The 19635-nt window shown below is 40.2% G+C and overlaps 1 protein-coding gene across 2 annotated transcripts in view; it reads right to left on the bottom strand.

Moving 5' to 3' along the window:
• Positions 1–19635, bottom strand: part of WNK3 (WNK lysine deficient protein kinase 3) — a 170460-nt gene that overhangs the window by 132479 nt on the left and 18346 nt on the right. For both annotated transcript variants that reach the window (XM_025372570.1, XM_025372571.1), the window contains exon 2: positions 13924–14579. In XM_025372570.1, coding sequence (XP_025228355.1) covers positions 13924–14460 — 537 coding nt within the window. In that variant the 5' untranslated portion in view covers positions 14461–14579. The remainder of the gene's footprint in view (positions 1–13923; positions 14580–19635) is intronic.

Genomic DNA, 19635 nt, shown 5'->3' with positions numbered 1-19635 from the left:
GTAAACCTGTTAAAGTAGCACCAAAATCCAGAGAGAAATACTTAGAGCTTTCAGCTACCACAGTAACATCCTTTAAACACACATACCCCTACGTGCATTGTTGTATTAATGACAACCACTTTGGTAGAGAAACTTTCACACATCATCAATAAGAATTCTTACACAAGAAAGGAATGATGAGCCACAAAAGACAAACTAGAGAACAGCACTAGCTAATGAAGGTGACATAGTCAAATGCCAGGAAAATTCTAGTCTATGAAAATGATCCCTAAATCTTGCTGTCTCAAGGTAAGGACACCAAGAAGAAAGCATCAAATATCAATTTTATATCAAATATCAGTGTTATAAATGTTCATTTACATGGCTGGTAAATAGGAGTCAAATATAAATTTATCAAATAGATTTCAACTACTCCAGACTACTTTAAAAAGAAATATTATCCTTTTATAAATGCTAACTAAACATTCAATCTATTATAACATATGGAATGCTAAAAATGTACACAATACCTTTCCTGAGACATGGCACAATACCAGTATGACCAACCTGCATATATATTTATTCAAGATAAGAAGCATTTCATTTCCAAAAAGTAAACTATGTCCTTATCAGCTATGTCTCTTAATGCAAACACCAACAATGCTCTACAGAACCAAGTCAGAGGCTACATGGATCTGTTTCTGCAAATGTGAAAGGAGAAATTATTAACAATGATACAAAATCTATACTACAAAATAACCTAATCAAGTAAGGATGAATATTACAAAGGCTTCAAAATGATGCTTAGCTTATAAAGCACTCTATCAATGAATTATTTTTTTATTTTCAGAGAGACAGGGTCTCACTCTGTGTTGCCCAGGCTGGAGTGCAGTGGCACGATCATAGTTCACTGCAGCCCTGAACTCCTGGGCTCACATGATCCTCTTGCCTCACTCTCCCAAATACCCAAGACACTACTGGGACATGCCACTATGCCTATGCTCAGCTTTTTTTTTTCTTTTTGTGGAGATGAGGTCTTGCTATGTTGACCAGGCTGGTCTTGAATTCCCATCCTCAAGCTATTCTCCTGCCTCAGCTCAAACATTCTTGATAAACATGAGGTTGCTCAGTATTTTAACACTACCATTTATTGAACACTAAAATGTGTTACATTCTTTCCAAGTATTCTCTCTAATCGTCAATGTTTTCTTTTCTTTTCTTTTCTTTCTTTCTTTTTTTTTTTTTTTTTTTGAGATGGAGTCTTGCTCTGTGGCCCAGGCTGGAGTGCAATGGCATGATCTGGGCTCCCTGCAACCTCTACCTCTTGGGTTCAAGCAATTCTCCTGCCTCAGCCTTCTGAGTAGCTGGGATTACAGGAACGCGCCACCATGCCCCGCTAATTTTTGTATTTTTCGTAGAGCAGGAGGTTCGCCATGTTGGCCAGGCTGGTCTCTAATGCCTGACCTCAGGTGATCCACCCACCTCGGCCTCCCACAGTGCTGGGATTACAGGCGTGAGCTACCGTGCCCAGTCAATGTTTTATTTCTTAAACTGGGCAGTAGGTACACAGTTTCCATTACGTTACTCTTTATTCTTTTTGGTACATCCAAAGTATTTATCATATTTTTCTTTAAAAGAAAAGTAAAAAATTAAGACTCCAGTTAAGCTATCTGGCTTACCCAAGGTAACTAACTGGCACAGGCAACACTGGAACCCCGTACGTTGAATTCTGAATCCGAAGCACTTTCTAGTTCACTACTCTGCCTCTCAGAAATGGCAGTCATAGCAATGAGTGCAGATATCTCATTCACAAACCACTTTCCATGGAGAGATGGTGTAGTACCCCAGAACTCATGCTAAGAAATAAACAGACACTGAGGATAATGATAATTTGTAAATGGTGACATCAACGTATCAATTAAGAAATCACGGTATAATAGTCATAATCTGGCAATATTACCATACTAAAACTTTGAGATAGCAATGGTATTAATACCTAAAGAAAAGTGCTTGGCTGGGTACGGTGGCTTACACTTGTAATCCCAACACTTTGGGAGGCTGAGGCAGGTGGATCATCTGAGGTCAGGAGTTCGAGACCAGCCTGGCCAACATGGTAAAATCCCATCTCTACTAAAAATACAAAAATTAGCTGGGCGTGGCGGCACATGCCTATAATCCCAGCTACTCAGGAGGCTGAGGCAGGAGATTTGCTTGACCTGGGAGGCAGAGGTTGCAGTGAGCCGAAATCACGCCATTGCACTCCAGCCTGAGTGACAGAGCAAGACTCCATCTCAACAAAAAACAAAAAGAAAAAAGAAAATTGCTCACAAATGGTAGTCAAGATAATAAATCAAAAGGCAATAAACCATGCACAGAACCAGGTTCACTTATCTTCCAGAACTGCTGATCAAAGATGTCCTCGTCCAATCAGAATGTGAGCATTCGGTTCATTTGGTCAGGCTCTTGCCTTAGCAGGAGGACATACAGGAACATCTAGATCCTTTGTTCCGACTCTATAAGCACCAAGCCAGCTTCTGATTATAATTTAGCTCCCCATGTATCTAGCCTAAAGACTACATAGAACATTTTACCTAACAACTATATTTCTCATTTTAAAATAATAAACTTGGGTCCTAGATTTAGGAGCTGGAGTGAACATAAGTCAGTCTTCCCAACCTCTGGACACTGACAAAAGGTGAAGGCCAGATACTGAACCATAACAATCTAATCATGAAACTATTCCTCAGGTGCCCTTCAATGACACCATTAACGGACATCCCTTGAGTTTCAGCAGTTCAAAGTTAAGAATCTTATTTTAAACAGGATCCATTTAAGAAATCATTTGTTCTAAAATGGTTAAAGACATAAAAGAATGATCTGCCCAAGTAACTAGTGAGTAGGAAATTATTCAATCATCTATGCAAATGTTTTATATATATACACATAATACACACACACACACACACACACACACACATATATCATGGATGGAATATAAATCCTGACTCTGCTCCATTGGAAAAATTGCTTAATATATCTAAATTTCAGTTCCACCATCTGAAAACTAATAATCCTTATCTCATATACCTATTCTAAGGATTAAATAAAATATTCAAATTAAGTACTAGTATAAATGTTCCATTAATGTTACTTTTGATAAATGGAAAATATATGATAGCTGCTATTACTAACTATATCAAATATCTCAACCATAAATTCTCCTATTGTTGGGTTTCCAAAAACTTAACAGGTATACTGGGGAGAAATCACATAAAACTAACAGGTAATGCCAATTAATAAATGCAGAAGGAATGTGAGGAAAAAAATCATTAGAACACTACAGTTATAATGATGACATGCAAGATACACCAATGGATGCTAAAATCAGTGGGCAAAAGTTTAAAAGAAAACAGTATATTTGCATAGTCTCAAAGATCTACCCCCAAGATATTTACTACTATACAACAGGAAAAATAGTAACTTTATAGTAGAGAAAGCCTGGCAGATATCACCTTAACCAAGTGATCAAGATTATTATCACCAGTAATACAAAACAACACCATGTACCCCCAGTTATGATGCACCGAGGATGGTGCATCACTTCTGTGGTATTCCTGCCAAAAATGCATAGTCTAAATCTAATCATGAGAAAACATAAGACAAAGTCAAATTAAAGGGCAATCTAAAAAACAACTAAGGGCCAAGCAAGGTGGCTCACACCTGTAATCCCAGCACTTTGGAAGGCCGAGGCAGGAGGACTGCTTGAGGCCAGGAGTTAGAGATCAGCCTGTTCAGCACAGCAAGACCCCATCTCTACCAAAAATAAAAATACAAGATATTAACATAAAGGGAGTCTGGGTGATGGGTATACAGGAACTTTCTATACTCTTTTTGCAACTCTTCTGTGAGTAGAAAATATATCAAAATAAAAAGTTTTTAAAAAAGAAAACTATGTAATAAAGGAGTGATATCCCTGTTGCCCCCTACTCTCAACCCTACCATTGCCTTTAAACAAACCTATATTAAACAGCCCTTTCATCATTTCACTAACTACAATTTCTAAGCCTTCTTATAACTATAAACTCTTTCTACTGTAAGCTTTGTGAAAATGAGGCCTGTGTCTGCTTTTTATCCCCATTATGTACCTAGCATTTGGCATGTGTCTGGCACATTGCAGGTACTATTTATTTGTTGAATGAATGAACAAATGGCAGCTACAGTCTATTGTATTCATTTCCTATTGCTACTGTAACAAACTACAACAAACATAGTGGCTTAAAACAGAAATGTATTATCCGCTAGTTGTAGGGATCAAGAAATCCAAATTGAGTCTCTCTAGACTAAAATCAAGGTATCAGGAGGGCTGCATTCCTTCTGAAGGCTCTAGAGAAGAATGTTTCCTTACCTTTTCCAGCTTCAGGAGACTGTCCACATTCGTTGGGTCATTGTCAGCAACTGCATCACTCCAGCCTCTGCTTCCATCGTCATATCTCCTCCTCTGACTATGGCCATTCTGCCTCCCTCTTATAAGGACCCTTGTGATTACACTGGGTCTACCCAGATAATCCAGGGTAGTCTTCCAATCCCCAGATCTTTAAGTTAATCACATCTTCAAAGTTCTTTTTGTAATGTAAGATGACATATTCACAGGTTCCAGGGATTAGGACATGGACATCTTTGGGGGCTATTTTCAGCTTACCACTTGTATAAATTTTTTAAATCTATCAAGCAAATAATTAGCTCAAAACAAACTCACTCAACTAACCAGGGAAATTAATGCTATTTCCCAGACAAAGGCTATCTCCTGCTACTCCCACCCTTTGTCATTTTGTAAAAGCATTTGCCTTTGGTTTGTATTTAATAAAGTCCATGACTAGTTTTTAAACAGAGATGAGAACATGTATATTTAAGCAAGCTCTATCCCTCCTCCCTTCAATGTAATCACGCTTTGTCCATGAGTGAATTCTACTTTTAGGGCTGGATCTGATGAAGAGAGTGGGAAATCAAACTGAATCAGACTATTTGGCATGTGCCTATAATGTAATGAAGTACTTTGTTACACGGCTAAAAGGGAATCCAGAAACATTTCCAAGAGGGTCATAAAAATATTTTGGGAGCAAAATTAAGTGTCCCAGCACGAATACTGTAAACAACTATATTCAGGAACAGAAATTCTAGCATCTATTTTTTAAATTACTTTTTCCTTTATTGGAAATTCAACTGTTTTCATATCTAATTCTAATTTCACAATCAAATGTAATAGGGCTGATGTCTCAAAATATAGTTTTCCCCAAAGTATACTTAGATGATGAATGAAAATAAAATAGAAGTAAGTTCTTCCACAATTTTGATAGATGCTTCAGGTGTGGAAGTATGGATTTTTAAGCTGTTACTTCCACTGCATTGCTTTGAGTATATTCATTATTATAATGAAAGTATATTAGAATGCTCACTCAACATGTCAACCTGCTATACTCTATTGTGCCATTTTTTTCCTTTTGGTATTTCTTTTCAGTGTCATGTTTGGTTCGGTTCACAGACTATAGCTCAAGTTGTTAGATATCTAAGTGCTATTCAAAGGTCTGTTTACCCTCCAAAGTACACAATCACCTATCTGACCACAGAGTGAGGCTTATTACAAGCACACTCAAATACATTTTAGAAAAAGTCAATAAAACATATTTCAGATATCTATGATGTTTCTATATTTAGAAAAAAGTTCCACTGGCTGGGCGTTGTGGCTCACGCCTGTAATCCCAGCACTTTGGAAGGCCGAGACGGGTGGATCACCTGAAGTCAGAAGTTCAAGACTAGCCTGGCCAACATGGTGAAACCCAGTCTCTACTAAAAACACAAAAATCAGCTGGACACGGTAGCACATGCCTGTAATCCTAGCTACTCAGGAGGCTGAGGCAGGAGAATTGCTTGAACCCGGGAGGCGGAGGTTGCAGTGAGCCAAGATCATGCCATTGCACTCCAGCCTGGGCAACAGAGTGAGACTCCCTCTCAAAAAAAAAAAAAAGGGAAATAGTTCCATTATATGAAGAAAACAAACGATAAATACACTGGTGTAAGTATTTTCCAACTCATCATAGAGCAAAAACTGGTTGTATTTCCATGTGTAAAAGCTAAGTGATGTTAATTTTCAAACTGTTAGTGGAGGAAGACACAATTACAAACTCCTGTGATTGATTCTTTCTGAGAGTTGCTAAACTGGTCTTTCAGTAACATGTGACCAAGTATTTCAACATCATAAACTAAAATACAGTCTTCTAAATAGCACTTATGACTGATAGCCCTCACTCACAGTAATTTACTAATTTATCAAGTAAATTACCAAGTAATTTACCAAAGTTTTTACAAAGAACAATAGGTCAAAGTCTTTCCATTAATTTTTGTTTGTTTGATTTCTTATTTTTATTTTTGAGATGGAGTCTCGCTCTGTCGCCCAGGCTAGGGTGCAGTGGCGCAATCTCGGCTCACTGCAAACTCCACTTCCTGGGTTCACGCCATTCTCCTGCCTCAGCCTCCCGAGCAGGTGGGGCTATAGGCGCCCGCCACTACACCTGGCTAGTTTTTTGTATTTTTAGTAGAGATGGGATTTCACCGTGTTAGCCAAGATGGTCTTGATCTCCTGACCTCGTGATCCGCCTGCCTCGGCCTCCCAAAGTGCTGGTATTACAGGCGTGAGCCACCGCGCCAGGCCCCATTAATGTATTTTTTAAATCAAGTTATGGGGGCCAGGTACAGTGGCTCATGCCTGTAATCCTGGTGTTTTTGGAGGCCAAGGCAGGAGGATCACTTGAATCCAGGAGTTCAAGACTAGCCTGAGCAACATAGTAAAACGCCATCTCTACAAAAATTAAAGACTGGGTGCAGTGGCTCATGCCTGTAATTCCAGCACTTTGGGAGGCCAAGGCAGGAGAATCACTTGAGCCCAGGAGTTTGAGACCAGCCCGAGCAACATAGTGAGACCCTGCCTCTAAAAAAATAATAATAAAATTAAAATGAAAGAAATTATAGCTGGGTGCAGTGGCTCACACCCATAATCCCGTACTTTGAGAGGCTGAGGCAGGCAGATCACTTGAGGTCAGGAGTTTTAGACCAGCCTGGCCAACATGGTGAAACCCTGTCTCTACTAAAAATACAAAACTGAGGCCGGGTACAGTGGCTCACGCCTGTAATCCCAGCACTTTGGGAGGCCAAGGCAGGCAGATCACGAGCTCAGGAGACTGAGAACATCCTGGCTAATGCAGTGAAACCCCGTCTCTACTAAAAATACAAAAAATGAACTAGGTGTGGTGGCAGTCGCCTATAGTCCCGCTACTGGGGAGGCTGAGGCACGATAATCACTTGAACCCAGGAGGCAGAGGTTGCAGTGAGTCAAGATCGCACCACTGCACTCCAGCCTGATGACAGAACAAGACTCCGTCTCCCAAAAAAATTAGCTGGGCGTGGTGGTGTGCACCTGTAATCCCAGCTACTCGGGAGGCTGTGACAGGAGAATTGCTTGAACCCAGGAGGTGGAGGTTGCAGTGAGCCGAGACCATGCCACTAGGAAATCTGAGGGGGGAAGATTGCTAGAGCCTAGGAGTTTGAGGTTGCAGTGAGCTACGACATGCCATTGCATCCCAGCCTCGGCAACAGAGCAAGACCTTATCTCTTAAAAAAATCATGCTATATAAACCATAAAATATGAAAAACTTGAAGTGCAGGTGTTTATAGCCAAATCCTAAATCTGAGAGTTTGTTTTCAACATCCTCAAAGTCAAATATCAGCAGTAAAATTTATCACTCCCAGTTCTTTGCAGCACCATAAGGTCAATGTATTCTAAACAAATGGAGTGGGGCTGTTAAGAATTATTACACAATTTGCCTTTGCTTTGTTGGTGATAAAAAAGACAGAATTAGGTTGGGCATAGTGGCTCATGTCTATAATCTCAGCACTCTGAGAGGCAGAGACAGGAGGACCTCTAGAAGCCAGGAGTTCGAGACCAGCCTGGACAACATAATGAGACTGTCTCTACAAAAAGCAAACAAACAGAATTATTTCACAAGACTCAAATATCTACAATGGGGAAGAAGGGAATGCCATCAAGAGAAAAAGGTATTAAAACCTATTGTTGAGCTATAAATTTCAAATCAAACACGCAAAAATAAAATTTTAAAAAAAGAAAAGTACCAGGTACAGTGGCTTGTGCCTGTAGTCCCAGCTACTTGGTTGGCCAAGGCAGGAGGATCACTTGAACCCAGGACTTGAAGACCAATCTGGGAGACAGAGTGAGACTCTGTCTCTAAAAATAAAAAGGCCAGGTGGTGGTGGTTCACGCCTGTAATCCCAGCACTTTGGGAGGCCAAGATGGGCGGATCACTTGAGGCCAGCCTGGGCAACATGGCAAAACCTCGTCTCTACAAAAAATACAAAAATTAGCCAGGCATGGTGACACATATCTGTGGTCCCAGCTACTAGGGAGGCTGAGGTGGGAGAATCAATTAAGCCCACAAGGTCAAGGCTACAGTAAGCTGTGATCATACCACTACACTCCAGCCTGGGTGACAGAGTGAGAACCTGTCTCAAAAAATAAAAAAGAAAAAAAAAGAAAAGAATTACCTAACATTAGGGGAGAAAACTAAGCAAGAGGTAGTGTCAATGCTATAGTTTACACATTTTAATAATGTGAATAAATAGAACATATATCAAATTGATAAGACAAAAGTATGGACATATCAATTATATATACATATTATAAATACAATCTCACACACACATATAAAAAAACGAATGAAAAAGAATCTAGAATAATTTAGACATTTAAACTGCTCACTGGGGTCTTTTTCTACAGAATTGTTTAATTATATAATAAATAAGACTATAGAAGAAGAATGAGAAATTGTACATTACGAATGGCATTGTACTCAGGAAGCAATTCAAAGATGATGCCCCTTATTCTCCTGGGATTATAAATAAGCTAGTTTTTCTTAATTTCAAACATGCAGGCTGGGCACAGTGGCTCATGCCTGTAATCCCAGCACTTTGGGAGGCTAAGGCATCTCTACAAAATATTTCAAAAAAAAAAAAAAAAAATAGCTGGGGGTGGTGGCCTATGCCTGTAGTCCTGGCTATTTGGGAGGATCCTTTGAGCCCAGGCTTTCGAGGTTACAGTGAGCTATGATCACGCCACTGTACTCTAGCCTGGATAACAGAGCAAGACTTTGTCTTAAAAAAAAAAAAAAATGCAGGCCGGGCGCGGTGGCTCAAGCCTGTAATCCCAGCACTTTGGGAGGCCGAGACGGGCGGATCACGAGGTCAGGAGATCGAGACCATCCTGGCTAACACGGTGAAACCCCGTCTCTACTAAAAAATACAAAAAACTAGCCGGGCGAGGTGGCGGGCGCCTGTAGTCCCAGCTACTCGGGAGGCTGAGGCAGGAGAATGGCGTGATCCCGGGAGGCGGAGCTTGCAGTGAGCCGAGATCGCGCCACTGCACTCCAGCCTGGGCGACAGAGCGAGACTCCGTCTCAAAAAAAAAAAAAAAAAAAAAAAAAAAAAATGCAGAAGATGAAGTAATATCCAAAAACTGATTAAATAAGTCCACTAATTTTGACATTCCTTTTATAACAGAAAATTAAAATTGTTGTTCTCTGTGTAAATTAAAATGTACTTTATATATTTATTACATTTCCTCCACATTAGAGATTCTCAAATCTGGCTATGTATCCAATCACCTGGGGAACTTTTTTTTGAGACAGGGTCTCATTCTATCACCCAGGGTGGAGTGCAGTGGGGCACAATCACGACTCACTGCAGCCTCAAACTCTGGGGCTCAAGTGACTCTCTTGCCTCAACCTTCTGAGTAGCTAGGACTATAGGTGAGCACCACCATGCCCGGCACCTTGGGAACTTTTAAACAGTAAGTTCCTGGAGCCCATCGCCTAAAGATTCCAATTTGAGAAGTCTGGACTGGAAGCCAGAAATCAGAATACATGATATAATATAATATAAAGTTAATGTTAGTGTATTAAAGGAATGCCTACTGTGATTCGGCTAGCTGTTGGGTTTGGTCCCATATTTCAAGTGCTTTCCAAACTCTACTTAACTGTGCATACAAATTACTTGGAGGTGTTACTAAAAGTCAGATTCTGATTCAGAAGGTCTGGAATGAGGCCTGGGAATATGCAGTTCTGACAACCTCCCAGGTGATGTCCATGCTGCTGGTCCAGGGACCACACTTCGAGTAGTAAGACCTTATGAGATTTTTAAACCTTTCCACAGGTGAATGATAGAAGTCAGTATCCTACAGCCAGGTGCGGTGGCTCATGCCTGTAATCTCAGCACTTTGGAAGGCCAAGGCGGGCAGGTCACCTGAGGTCAGGAGTTCAAGACCAGCCTGGCCAGTATGTTGAAACCTGCCTCTACTAAAAATATAAAAATTAGCCAGGCATGGTGGTGCATGCCTGTAATCTCAGCTACTTGGGAGGCTGAGGCAAGAGAATCACTTGAACGCAGGAGGCTGGAACCCAGGAGGTTGCAGTGAGCCGAAATTACACCACAGCACTCAAGCCTGGGCAACAGAGTGAGACTGTCTCAAAAAAAAAAAAAAGGAAGTCAGTATTCTAGGCAGTTTCTCCCACTGAAATATTTTCAAGTTTTACCTAAACATCCTTTAACATAACTAGAGTATACAGCTTGCAGAATGATTGACTTATCTTTACTATGTACCCTACTACCAAGTGAATGGAAATTATTTCTCTCATTTACAGATGGTATCACGAAAAGTTGAGGGCTACTGATGTCAGAATGCAGAGATGAAGTTAAAATGTACATAACTTTCAATATTATACACAAGGATGTTCATCATAGCCATGGTTATAATAGTAAAATAGTAGAGAGAAAAACCTCGGCAGGCTACAGTGGCTCATGCCTATAATCCCAGCACTTTGAGAAGCCAAAGCAGAAGGAGCACTTGAGCCCAGTAGTGTGAGACCAGCTTGGGCAAAATAGTAAGACCTCATTTCTACAAAAAATAAAAACACAGCCAGGCATGGTGGCTCACGCCTGTAATCCCAGCACTTTGGGAGGCCGAGGCGGGCAGATCACAAGGTCAGGAGTTCGAGACCAGCCTGGCCAATATGGTGAAACCCCCAACTCTACTAAAAATACAAAAATTAGCCAGGCGTGGTGGCGTGCACCTGTAGTCCCAGCTACTAGGGAGGCTGAGGCAGAATAATCGCTTGAACCTGGGAGGCAGAAGTTGCAGTGAGCCGAGATTGTGCCACTGCACTCTAGCCTGGGCAACAGAGCAAGACTCCGTCTAAAACAAACAAACAAACACACAAACAAAAAACACTATTAGCTGAGTGTGGTGGCACACATCTGTAGTCCCAGCTACTAGGGAGGCTGAGGCGGGAGGATTGCTTGAGCCCAGGAGGTTAAGGCTTCAGTGAGCCAAGACAACGTCACTGCATTCCAGCCTAGATGACAGTGTGAGATTAGATTACATCTCCCCCTGAAAAAAAAGGCCCTACATATCCAACAATAGGGGACTGCTTAAATAACCTAGAAGAACCTTATAATGAAATACTAAGCATCTATTTTTTAAAAATTATGTAGGCCAGGCAAAGTGGCTCACACCTGTAATCCCAGCACCGTGGAGGCCAAGGCAGGCAGATGGCTTGACCCCAGGAGTTTGAGACCCCATCTCTACTAAAAATACAAAAACAAAATTAGCCAGGAGTGGTGGCACACACCTGTAGTCCCAGCTACTCGAGAGGCTGAGGTGGGAGAACTGCTTCAGCCTGGGAGGCAGAGGTTACAATGAGCCGAGATCATGCCACTGCACTCCAGCCTGGGCAATAGAGTGAGACCCTGTCTCAAAAAATAAAATAAAATAAATTAATAAAATAAATAAAAAATTAAAAATGGGGGGGTGGTAGGAGGGAGAGCATCAGGAAGAACAGCTAATGGATGCTGGGCTAAAAACCTAGGTGATAGGATGATTTATGCAGCAAACCACCATGGCACATGTTTACCTATGTAACAAACTGGTACATTCTGCACATGTACCTCTGAACTTAAAATAAAATTTGGAAATCAAAAAATAAAATTTAAAAAGAAAAACATTATATAAATATATACTAACAAAAATAAATAAATATACACTTAATGAAAAGACATTCAAGATAAGTGAAAATAAAGATTATAAAATTTTATAGAAAGATATGTGTGTGCATATATATGTATACCAAAAAGATGTATATACTAAAACGTTTAAAACATTGTACTCAAAGTACTGGAATTTTAGATGATTCTGATGCTTGCTTGCCTGCATTATCTAATATTTCTACTACAATGTATACCATATAAAATTCTTATAGGGTAAAAAGCAGGTGAGAAGAAAACCAAGCAAACTCCACACATGCACATACGTTTCAAGACCCACTGGAATGGATCTGACTGATAAGTAACTTGCTTTCCAAAGAGTGTTCAAGGGACTCCCTAAATTAGAAGCACTTAGAAAGTTTTAAAAAATTGCAGTCTTGCACCCCAATCCAGATTTATTGAATCAGAATTTGTACCAATGGGACCTAGAGTTTGCATATGAAGCAAATACTGACTCTTATAAACAGTAAAGTTTGGAAATCATGGCATTAAATAAAAAGCTTCCTAGAAATGCAGAAACCTGGACTAAATTCCAACCTATCTGAACAGCAACCTACGGCAAATTCAGAATGAGTGAAATAATGGTGTTTCCACACATATACACTTACACTCACAGAGACCACTGGAATTTAATCAACAGAAACCTGTTCTTAGCAACTGGCTTTATTCCATCTTAATCTTAAGCATCCCATGTGATCAATAACCATTTCCCATGGGCTGACAGAGGTCACAAAGGTTTTCCTTATATTTGACCCACATCTGTCTAAAACTTCTCATTATAACCCCTTCTATGATGTTCTGTCCCTATTTAGTTCTTCATTAATTAAAAGTACTACATGAACATTTATTATGGAACCAAATATGTAGGCAATTCAATCATTCTCCTGTTGCTTTCATTTCTCCTTTCTAAATACATTCTAGTTGAATAACTTCAATAGATTCTGGTGATTATTTCTTCCAGTGATACTCTCTGAGGTAAACTCAAAGGCTTCATGAGCTTCTATCAGTGAAGGTCCTCAAAGAATCAAGTAAAACCTTTCCTGTTATGAAAAATACCACATGAACCCCTAAGATTTTGATGAAAGAAAAAGAGAAAAGGTATATGCCACACTGAATGTATTTCCCTATCAAGTACTTAGCATAATAATCAACTCATAAATCATATATTTATGAAAAGTTTTCAAAAGGAGACATTAAGAGTTTGGGGACTTTCCTAAAGCTAACAACTTAAAACAATTTTTCCAAAAGAAAGTCATGATAGGCTGGGAGCCATGACTCACGCATGTAATCCCAACACTTCGGGAGGCCGAGGCGGGAGGATCACCTGAGGTCAGGAGTTCAAGACCAGCCTGCTCAACATGGTGAAACCCTGTCTCTACTAAAAAACCAAAAAATCAGTGGGGCATATTGGCACACGCCTGTAATCCCAGCTATTTGGGAGGCTGAGGCGGTGGAGGTTGCAGTGAGCTGAGATTGCGCCACTGCACTCCAGCCTGGGTGACAGATCAAGATTCCGCCTCAAAAAAAAAAAAAGAAAAGAAAAAAGAAAGAAAGCCATGATAGATTTTTTTCTTCCCCTTTAAAACAGAAAAGAAAACAACAGGGAGAAAAAAAAGTTTGGAGTGAGCTCCTAAGAGGACATAGGAAAGGACCATAATTTCTAGGATGTGGAGGACAAGCCCTTCATTTTATTTTAATCCATGATACATTTTAATCATGGATCACACAGAAGGCCAGGCCAGCTAAAACTTGAATTTATTATAACCAAGAAGATTATATACCTACCTGCAGCTCACACCAAGCAACCTCAACCCATGTTTCAGTGTCCAGTCCTTTATACACTGTTTTAAATGCTCCTCTTCCTAGTTCTATGTCAAATTTCAGGAATCTGCCACTAGGAGAAGTAGCTACAGCCTTCATTTCTGCTTCTTCTTCCATTTCCTTTTCATTTTTCTCCTTGAAACAATCTTTTGAGATTTCCGAGGTTGACTTTGAACACTGTTCATATTTAACTTCTTGTCCACCTCTCAGCACATTTGAAGGAAGTTTATCTACTCTTGGAATATTCATTGCAGCCTTAATTCTCTCATCTTTGGGGGATGATTCGGCAACTTTGTCATCTTCCGTCATTTCAACACTCTTTCGGAAAAATCTCTTCCTTTCTACAGTTTCCCCAGAAGCAGAGAAGGTGCTGTTTTTCTCCTTTAGTCTAGCTTCTACTGTCAAAGTTGCAGCAACCTGGGGAACTCTGTTTTCAAATGAAATTCCATCAGGTTTCTCAGAATCTTCTGTGCTGGCTGGATCCCCTGAATCAGTGGCCATTGTAATTAAAGTTGGCACTAAAATTTTTCCTGTTTCTACTCTTCAGTCCAGTTACATCTCAGGTATCAGAATTATCAGAATGGACTTCCTTTTGCGTGGTCATGTATTTCCATGGCAACCTGAAGGAGGGGAAAGGATATTTTAAAATCACCCTACAAAGGAAATCATTAAGGAGAAAACAAATCACCTGATTTTTTAATCCCTTTTTCCTTAATAAGAAGTTTATTCTTTTTTCTGTCCAATCTTAGGAACCAGCAGACTCTAGGGACTGTGTCTTATCTTGTTTACCATTAGTCCTCAGTGCCTAGCAGACTACTTAGTATATGGCTCAATCTGTCTTCATATTGCATGAATATTGGTTAGAAACCTAGTTCTCAGCTCCATCTGTCAATCTATCAAACTCAAAACGAGTACCCAAACCCTAAGTTCACTTAGCCACAATGTGACAAACACAACAAGTAAAACAACCACATGGTTTCTAGGTGGTTTTTGTCTAAAATTCTGGAATTCATCAATAGTAGTTTCTTTTACTGTACTAAAATATACATATTGTCAAATTTACCATTTTAACCATTTTTCAGTATATAATTCAGTGGTGTTAAGTACATTCACAGTGTTCTGTAATCATCACTACTATCCACGCCCAGAGCTTTTTAATCATCCCAAATTGAAACTCTGTACCCATTAAACAATGATTCCCTATCAGCCCTCACCCACCCCTGGTAACTTCTATTCTACTTTCTGTCTCTATGAATTTGCTTATTCTAGGTAATTCATATAAATGGAATCAGACAACATTTGTCCTTTTGTGTCTGGCTTATTTCACTTAGTATAATATTTTCAAAGTCCACTGATGTTGTAGCGTGTATCAGAATTTCATTCCTTTTTAAGGCTGAATAATATTCCATCATATATTATAGACCACATTTTGTTCATCCCATTCATCTGCCAATGGATTGGATTGTTTCCACCTTTTGACTATTGTGAATGTTGCTGCTGTAAACATCCAACAGTAATTTGAAATAACGCAAATATTTATAAGCTTGCCTTCAGATTTTAACAGAAACTATTGTCAAATATTAATATACTATCCTAAAACAATAGCAAGAAAGACTCAAAACCATGTATTCTTTTAAATTAGCAATTCTACTTATAGGAACTTGCCTTAGAAAATAGTCAAGAATCCGTGCAAAGATTTAACTATAAAGATGTTCATTCTAGCACTTATGGAAAAAACTAAACATAAGCCTAATTGGTGTTTAATTAAGTATCTCAAAATGAGGTAAGCCACAGCATTAAAAATAACACGGTAGGTTGGGCACGGTGGCTCACACCTGTAATCCCAGCACTTTGGGAGGCCGAGGCGGGCGGATCACTTGAGGTCAGGAGTTTGAGACCAAACCAGCCTGGTTTAGTGAAACCCTGACTCTACTAAAAACACACAAAAAAATTAGCAGGGTGTGGTGGCGGGCGCCTGTAATCCCAGCTACTCAAGAGACTGAAGCAGGAGAATCACTCGAACCCGGAAGGCTGAGGTTGCGCCACTGCACTCCAGCCTGGGCGACAGAGACTCTGTCTCAAAAAACAAAACAACAACAACAAAACACTGTAGTCTTCAGTGAGATAAAAGATGTTCCCTATATATTATATGGTTAAATGTAAAAAGGAATACATACAAGCTTACAGAGGTAACTCTGAAATTATGGATTTTTCTTTCTGCTTTTTGGTATTTTCTAAAACTTTGCACAATAAACATGTGAAAATATGTGGGGGAAAGTTTTTCAAGTGAGTGGTCAAACCACCAATAAGAAAATGCTTCCCTTCTCACCACAATCACACACCGCAAAGTTAAGCCTGTATACTTCTTACTATGTTAGGCACCTCGAAGGGCACAGTTTGTCACAAAGATTTGTTAAGAATTATGTCAAACCAAAAATGCACAGAAATATAAAATTTGAAAAACTGAAGGAAAAAAATCCTGAACTAAAATAAACAAAATAAAAATAAAAATAAACAAAATAGAGACAAATACTCCAAGTTGTTCTACACATTCAACTCACTTCATCAAAATTCCAGCTGGTTTCTTTGTGGAAAACATCAAGCTAATCCTAAAATGCATATAGAATTTCAAGGGACCCATAATAATTAAAGCTTATACAATCTTGAAAAAGAACAAATTTGGAGGATCCATACTTTTTGATTCAAAAACCTACTACAAAGGTACAGTATTAAGACAGTATAGTCCTGGCATAAGAATAGATGTATAGATAAATGGAATAAAAATTGAGTTCAGAAATAAAGCCATATTATTTATGGTTAATTGATTTTCAACCAGAATGGCGGTGGGCAGTGGCTCACGCCTGCAATCCTAGCACTTTGGGAGGCCAAGGTGGGAGCTCAGGAGTTCGAGACCATCCTGGGCAACATGCTGAGACCCCGTCTCTATAAAATACAAAACATTAGCCAGGCGTGATGGCAGGTGCCTGTAGTCCCAGCTACTCGGGAGGCTGAGGCAGAAGAATCACTTGAACCTGGGCAGTGAAGGCTGTGAATCACTTAAACCTGGTAGGTGGAGGTTGCAGTGAGCCGAGATCTCACCACTGCACTCCAGCCTAGGTGACAGAGTGAGACTCTGTCTCACCCCGGCCCCACCCTCCCTACCCCCCAAAAAAACCCACAAGGTTGCCAAGAAAATTCAATGGGGGAAAGAATAGTTTTTCCAACAAATGGTGCTGGGACAACTGGATATCCACATGCAAAAGAATGAAGTCAGATCCTTTAGTAAGTTTTTCTGGAAAAAAAAAAAAAGGCTGAGTTGAGTCTCAAAGAAAGATAATTAGCTGTTGTTTCCTGGCTTTTTAATGATTGCCATTGGAGAAATAGGAACACTTTTACACTGTTGGTGGGACTGTAAACTAGTTCAACCATTGTGGAAAACAGTGTGACGATTCCTCAAGGATCTAGAACTAGAAATACCATTTGACCCAGCCATCCCATTACTGGGGATATACCCAAAGGATTATAAGTCATGCTGCTATAAAGACACATGCACACGTATGTTTATTGCGGCACTATTCACAATAGCAAAGACTTGGAATCAACCCAAATGTCCATCAGTGACAGACTGGATTAAGAAAATGTGGCACATATACACCATGGAATACTATGAAGCCATAAAAAAGGATGAATTCGTGTCCTTTGTAGGGACATGGATGCAGTTGGAAACAGTCATTCTCAGCAAACTATCGCAAGAACAGAAAACCAAACACCGCATGTTCTCACTCATAGGTGGGAATTGAACAATGAGATCACTTGGACACAGGAAGGGGAACATCACACATCGTGGCCTATTGCGGGGAGGGGGGATGGGGAGGGATAGCATTAGGAGATATACCTAATGTAAAAGATGAGCTAATGGGTGGAGCACACCAACATGCACATGTATACATATGTAACAAACCTGCACGTTGTGCACATGTACCCTAGAACTTAAAGTGTAATAAAAAAAAGAAAGAAAGATAATTAGCTGATCCAGGCAGAGCGAAAATCACAAGCAAAGGCATTAAACAGTATGGAGTTTAAACTGTTTAAACGAGCAGTTGTTTACATGCATATTAGAAGAAGCAGGCAGATGAGGGCAGAGAGGCAGAGAGACACCAAGGACTTCTAGGCCATACAATGTAAAACAAGGAGACCCATTAAAAAGCTACTGCAACAATCCAGAAGAGATGATGAGGTTTGAATGAAAATAGTGGCTGGAGGGATAGGTTCCAGACACATTAAGGAACTACTAAATGCAAGAAAATCTACTGTCTGAATGAATATGGCTGTGAGGGAAAAGAAAGAGTCTTATGGTGACTCACAGAAATTTGCCAGCCAGATGACATTACTAGGACATATCTATGTCAATACCAAACCTAAGAATTGAACTCATGAAAGTCTCTATGAGGTTACACTGTCAAATCAATATACTTCCAAAGTCACTTAATAAGACTAGTGTTGCATGCAAGTAAAAAAAGACAACTAGTTTAACTCTTTATTTTGAAATAATTTTTGACTTGGGAAAAAAAAAAAAACCTACAACAGCATAAAAAGAATCCAGTATTCACCGACGTTCCCCAAATGTTAAACATTTTAGGTGAGATTTTAAACCTCAAGAGCAAAACTCCACAAGTAACACAAAAAGACATCTAAGCAAGGAGCCAAAAATAGTTAAGTCAGATAATTTAAGTTGGAAAGCCTTCAAAATTTTTTACTACAGAACCTATTTTTCAAAAAATAAAATCTTTGGCTGGGTGCAGTGGCTCATGCCTGTAATCTCAGCACTTTGGGAGGCCAAGTCGGGTGGATCATGAAGTCAGGAGTTCCAAGACCAGCCTGGCCAAGATGGTGAAACCTCATCTCTACTAAAAATACAAAAATTAGCCGAGTGTGGTGGCAGGTGCCTGTAATCCCAGCTACTCAGAGGCTGAGGCAGAGAACTGCTTGAACCCAGGAGGCGGAGGATGCAGTGAGCCAAGATCACGCCACTGCACTCTAGCCTGGGCGACAGAGCAAGACTGGTCTCAAATAAATAAATAAATAAAATATTTGAAGCCAGGTGCAGTGGATTATGCCGGCAATCCCAGGTACTCAGGAGGCTGAGGCACAAGAATTTCTTGAACCCAGGAGGCAGAGGTTGTAGTGAGCCGAGGTCACACCACTGTACTCCAGACTGGATGACAGAGTGAGACCTTGTCTCAAAAATAAATAAAATAGGCCGGGCGCGGTGGCTCAAGCCTGTAATCCCAGCACTTTGGGAGGCCGAGACGGGCGGATCACGAGGTCAGGAGATCGAGACCATCCTGGCTAGCACGGTGAAACCCCGTCTCTACTAAAAAATACAAAAAACTAGCCGGGTGAGGTGGCGGGCGCCTGTAGTCCCAGCTACTCGGGAGGCTGAGGCAGGAGGATGGCGTGAACCCGGGAGGCGGAGCTTGCAGTGAGCTGAGATCCGGCCACTGCACTCCCGCCTGGGCGACAGAGCGAGACTCCGTCTCAAAAAAAAAAAAAAAAACAAAACAAAAAAAATAAATAAATAAAATAAATAAAATAAAATAAAATCTTTCGCCAGACACAGTAGTTCATGCATATAATCCCAGGAATTTGGGAGGCGAAGGAGGGAGGATCGCTTGA

This window comes from Theropithecus gelada, chromosome X (genome assembly GCF_003255815.1).
Source record: "Theropithecus gelada isolate Dixy chromosome X, Tgel_1.0, whole genome shotgun sequence".
Classification (NCBI taxonomy): Eukaryota; Metazoa; Chordata; class Mammalia; order Primates; family Cercopithecidae; genus Theropithecus; species Theropithecus gelada.
This window is presented reverse-complemented; position numbering and strand designations above follow the sequence as displayed.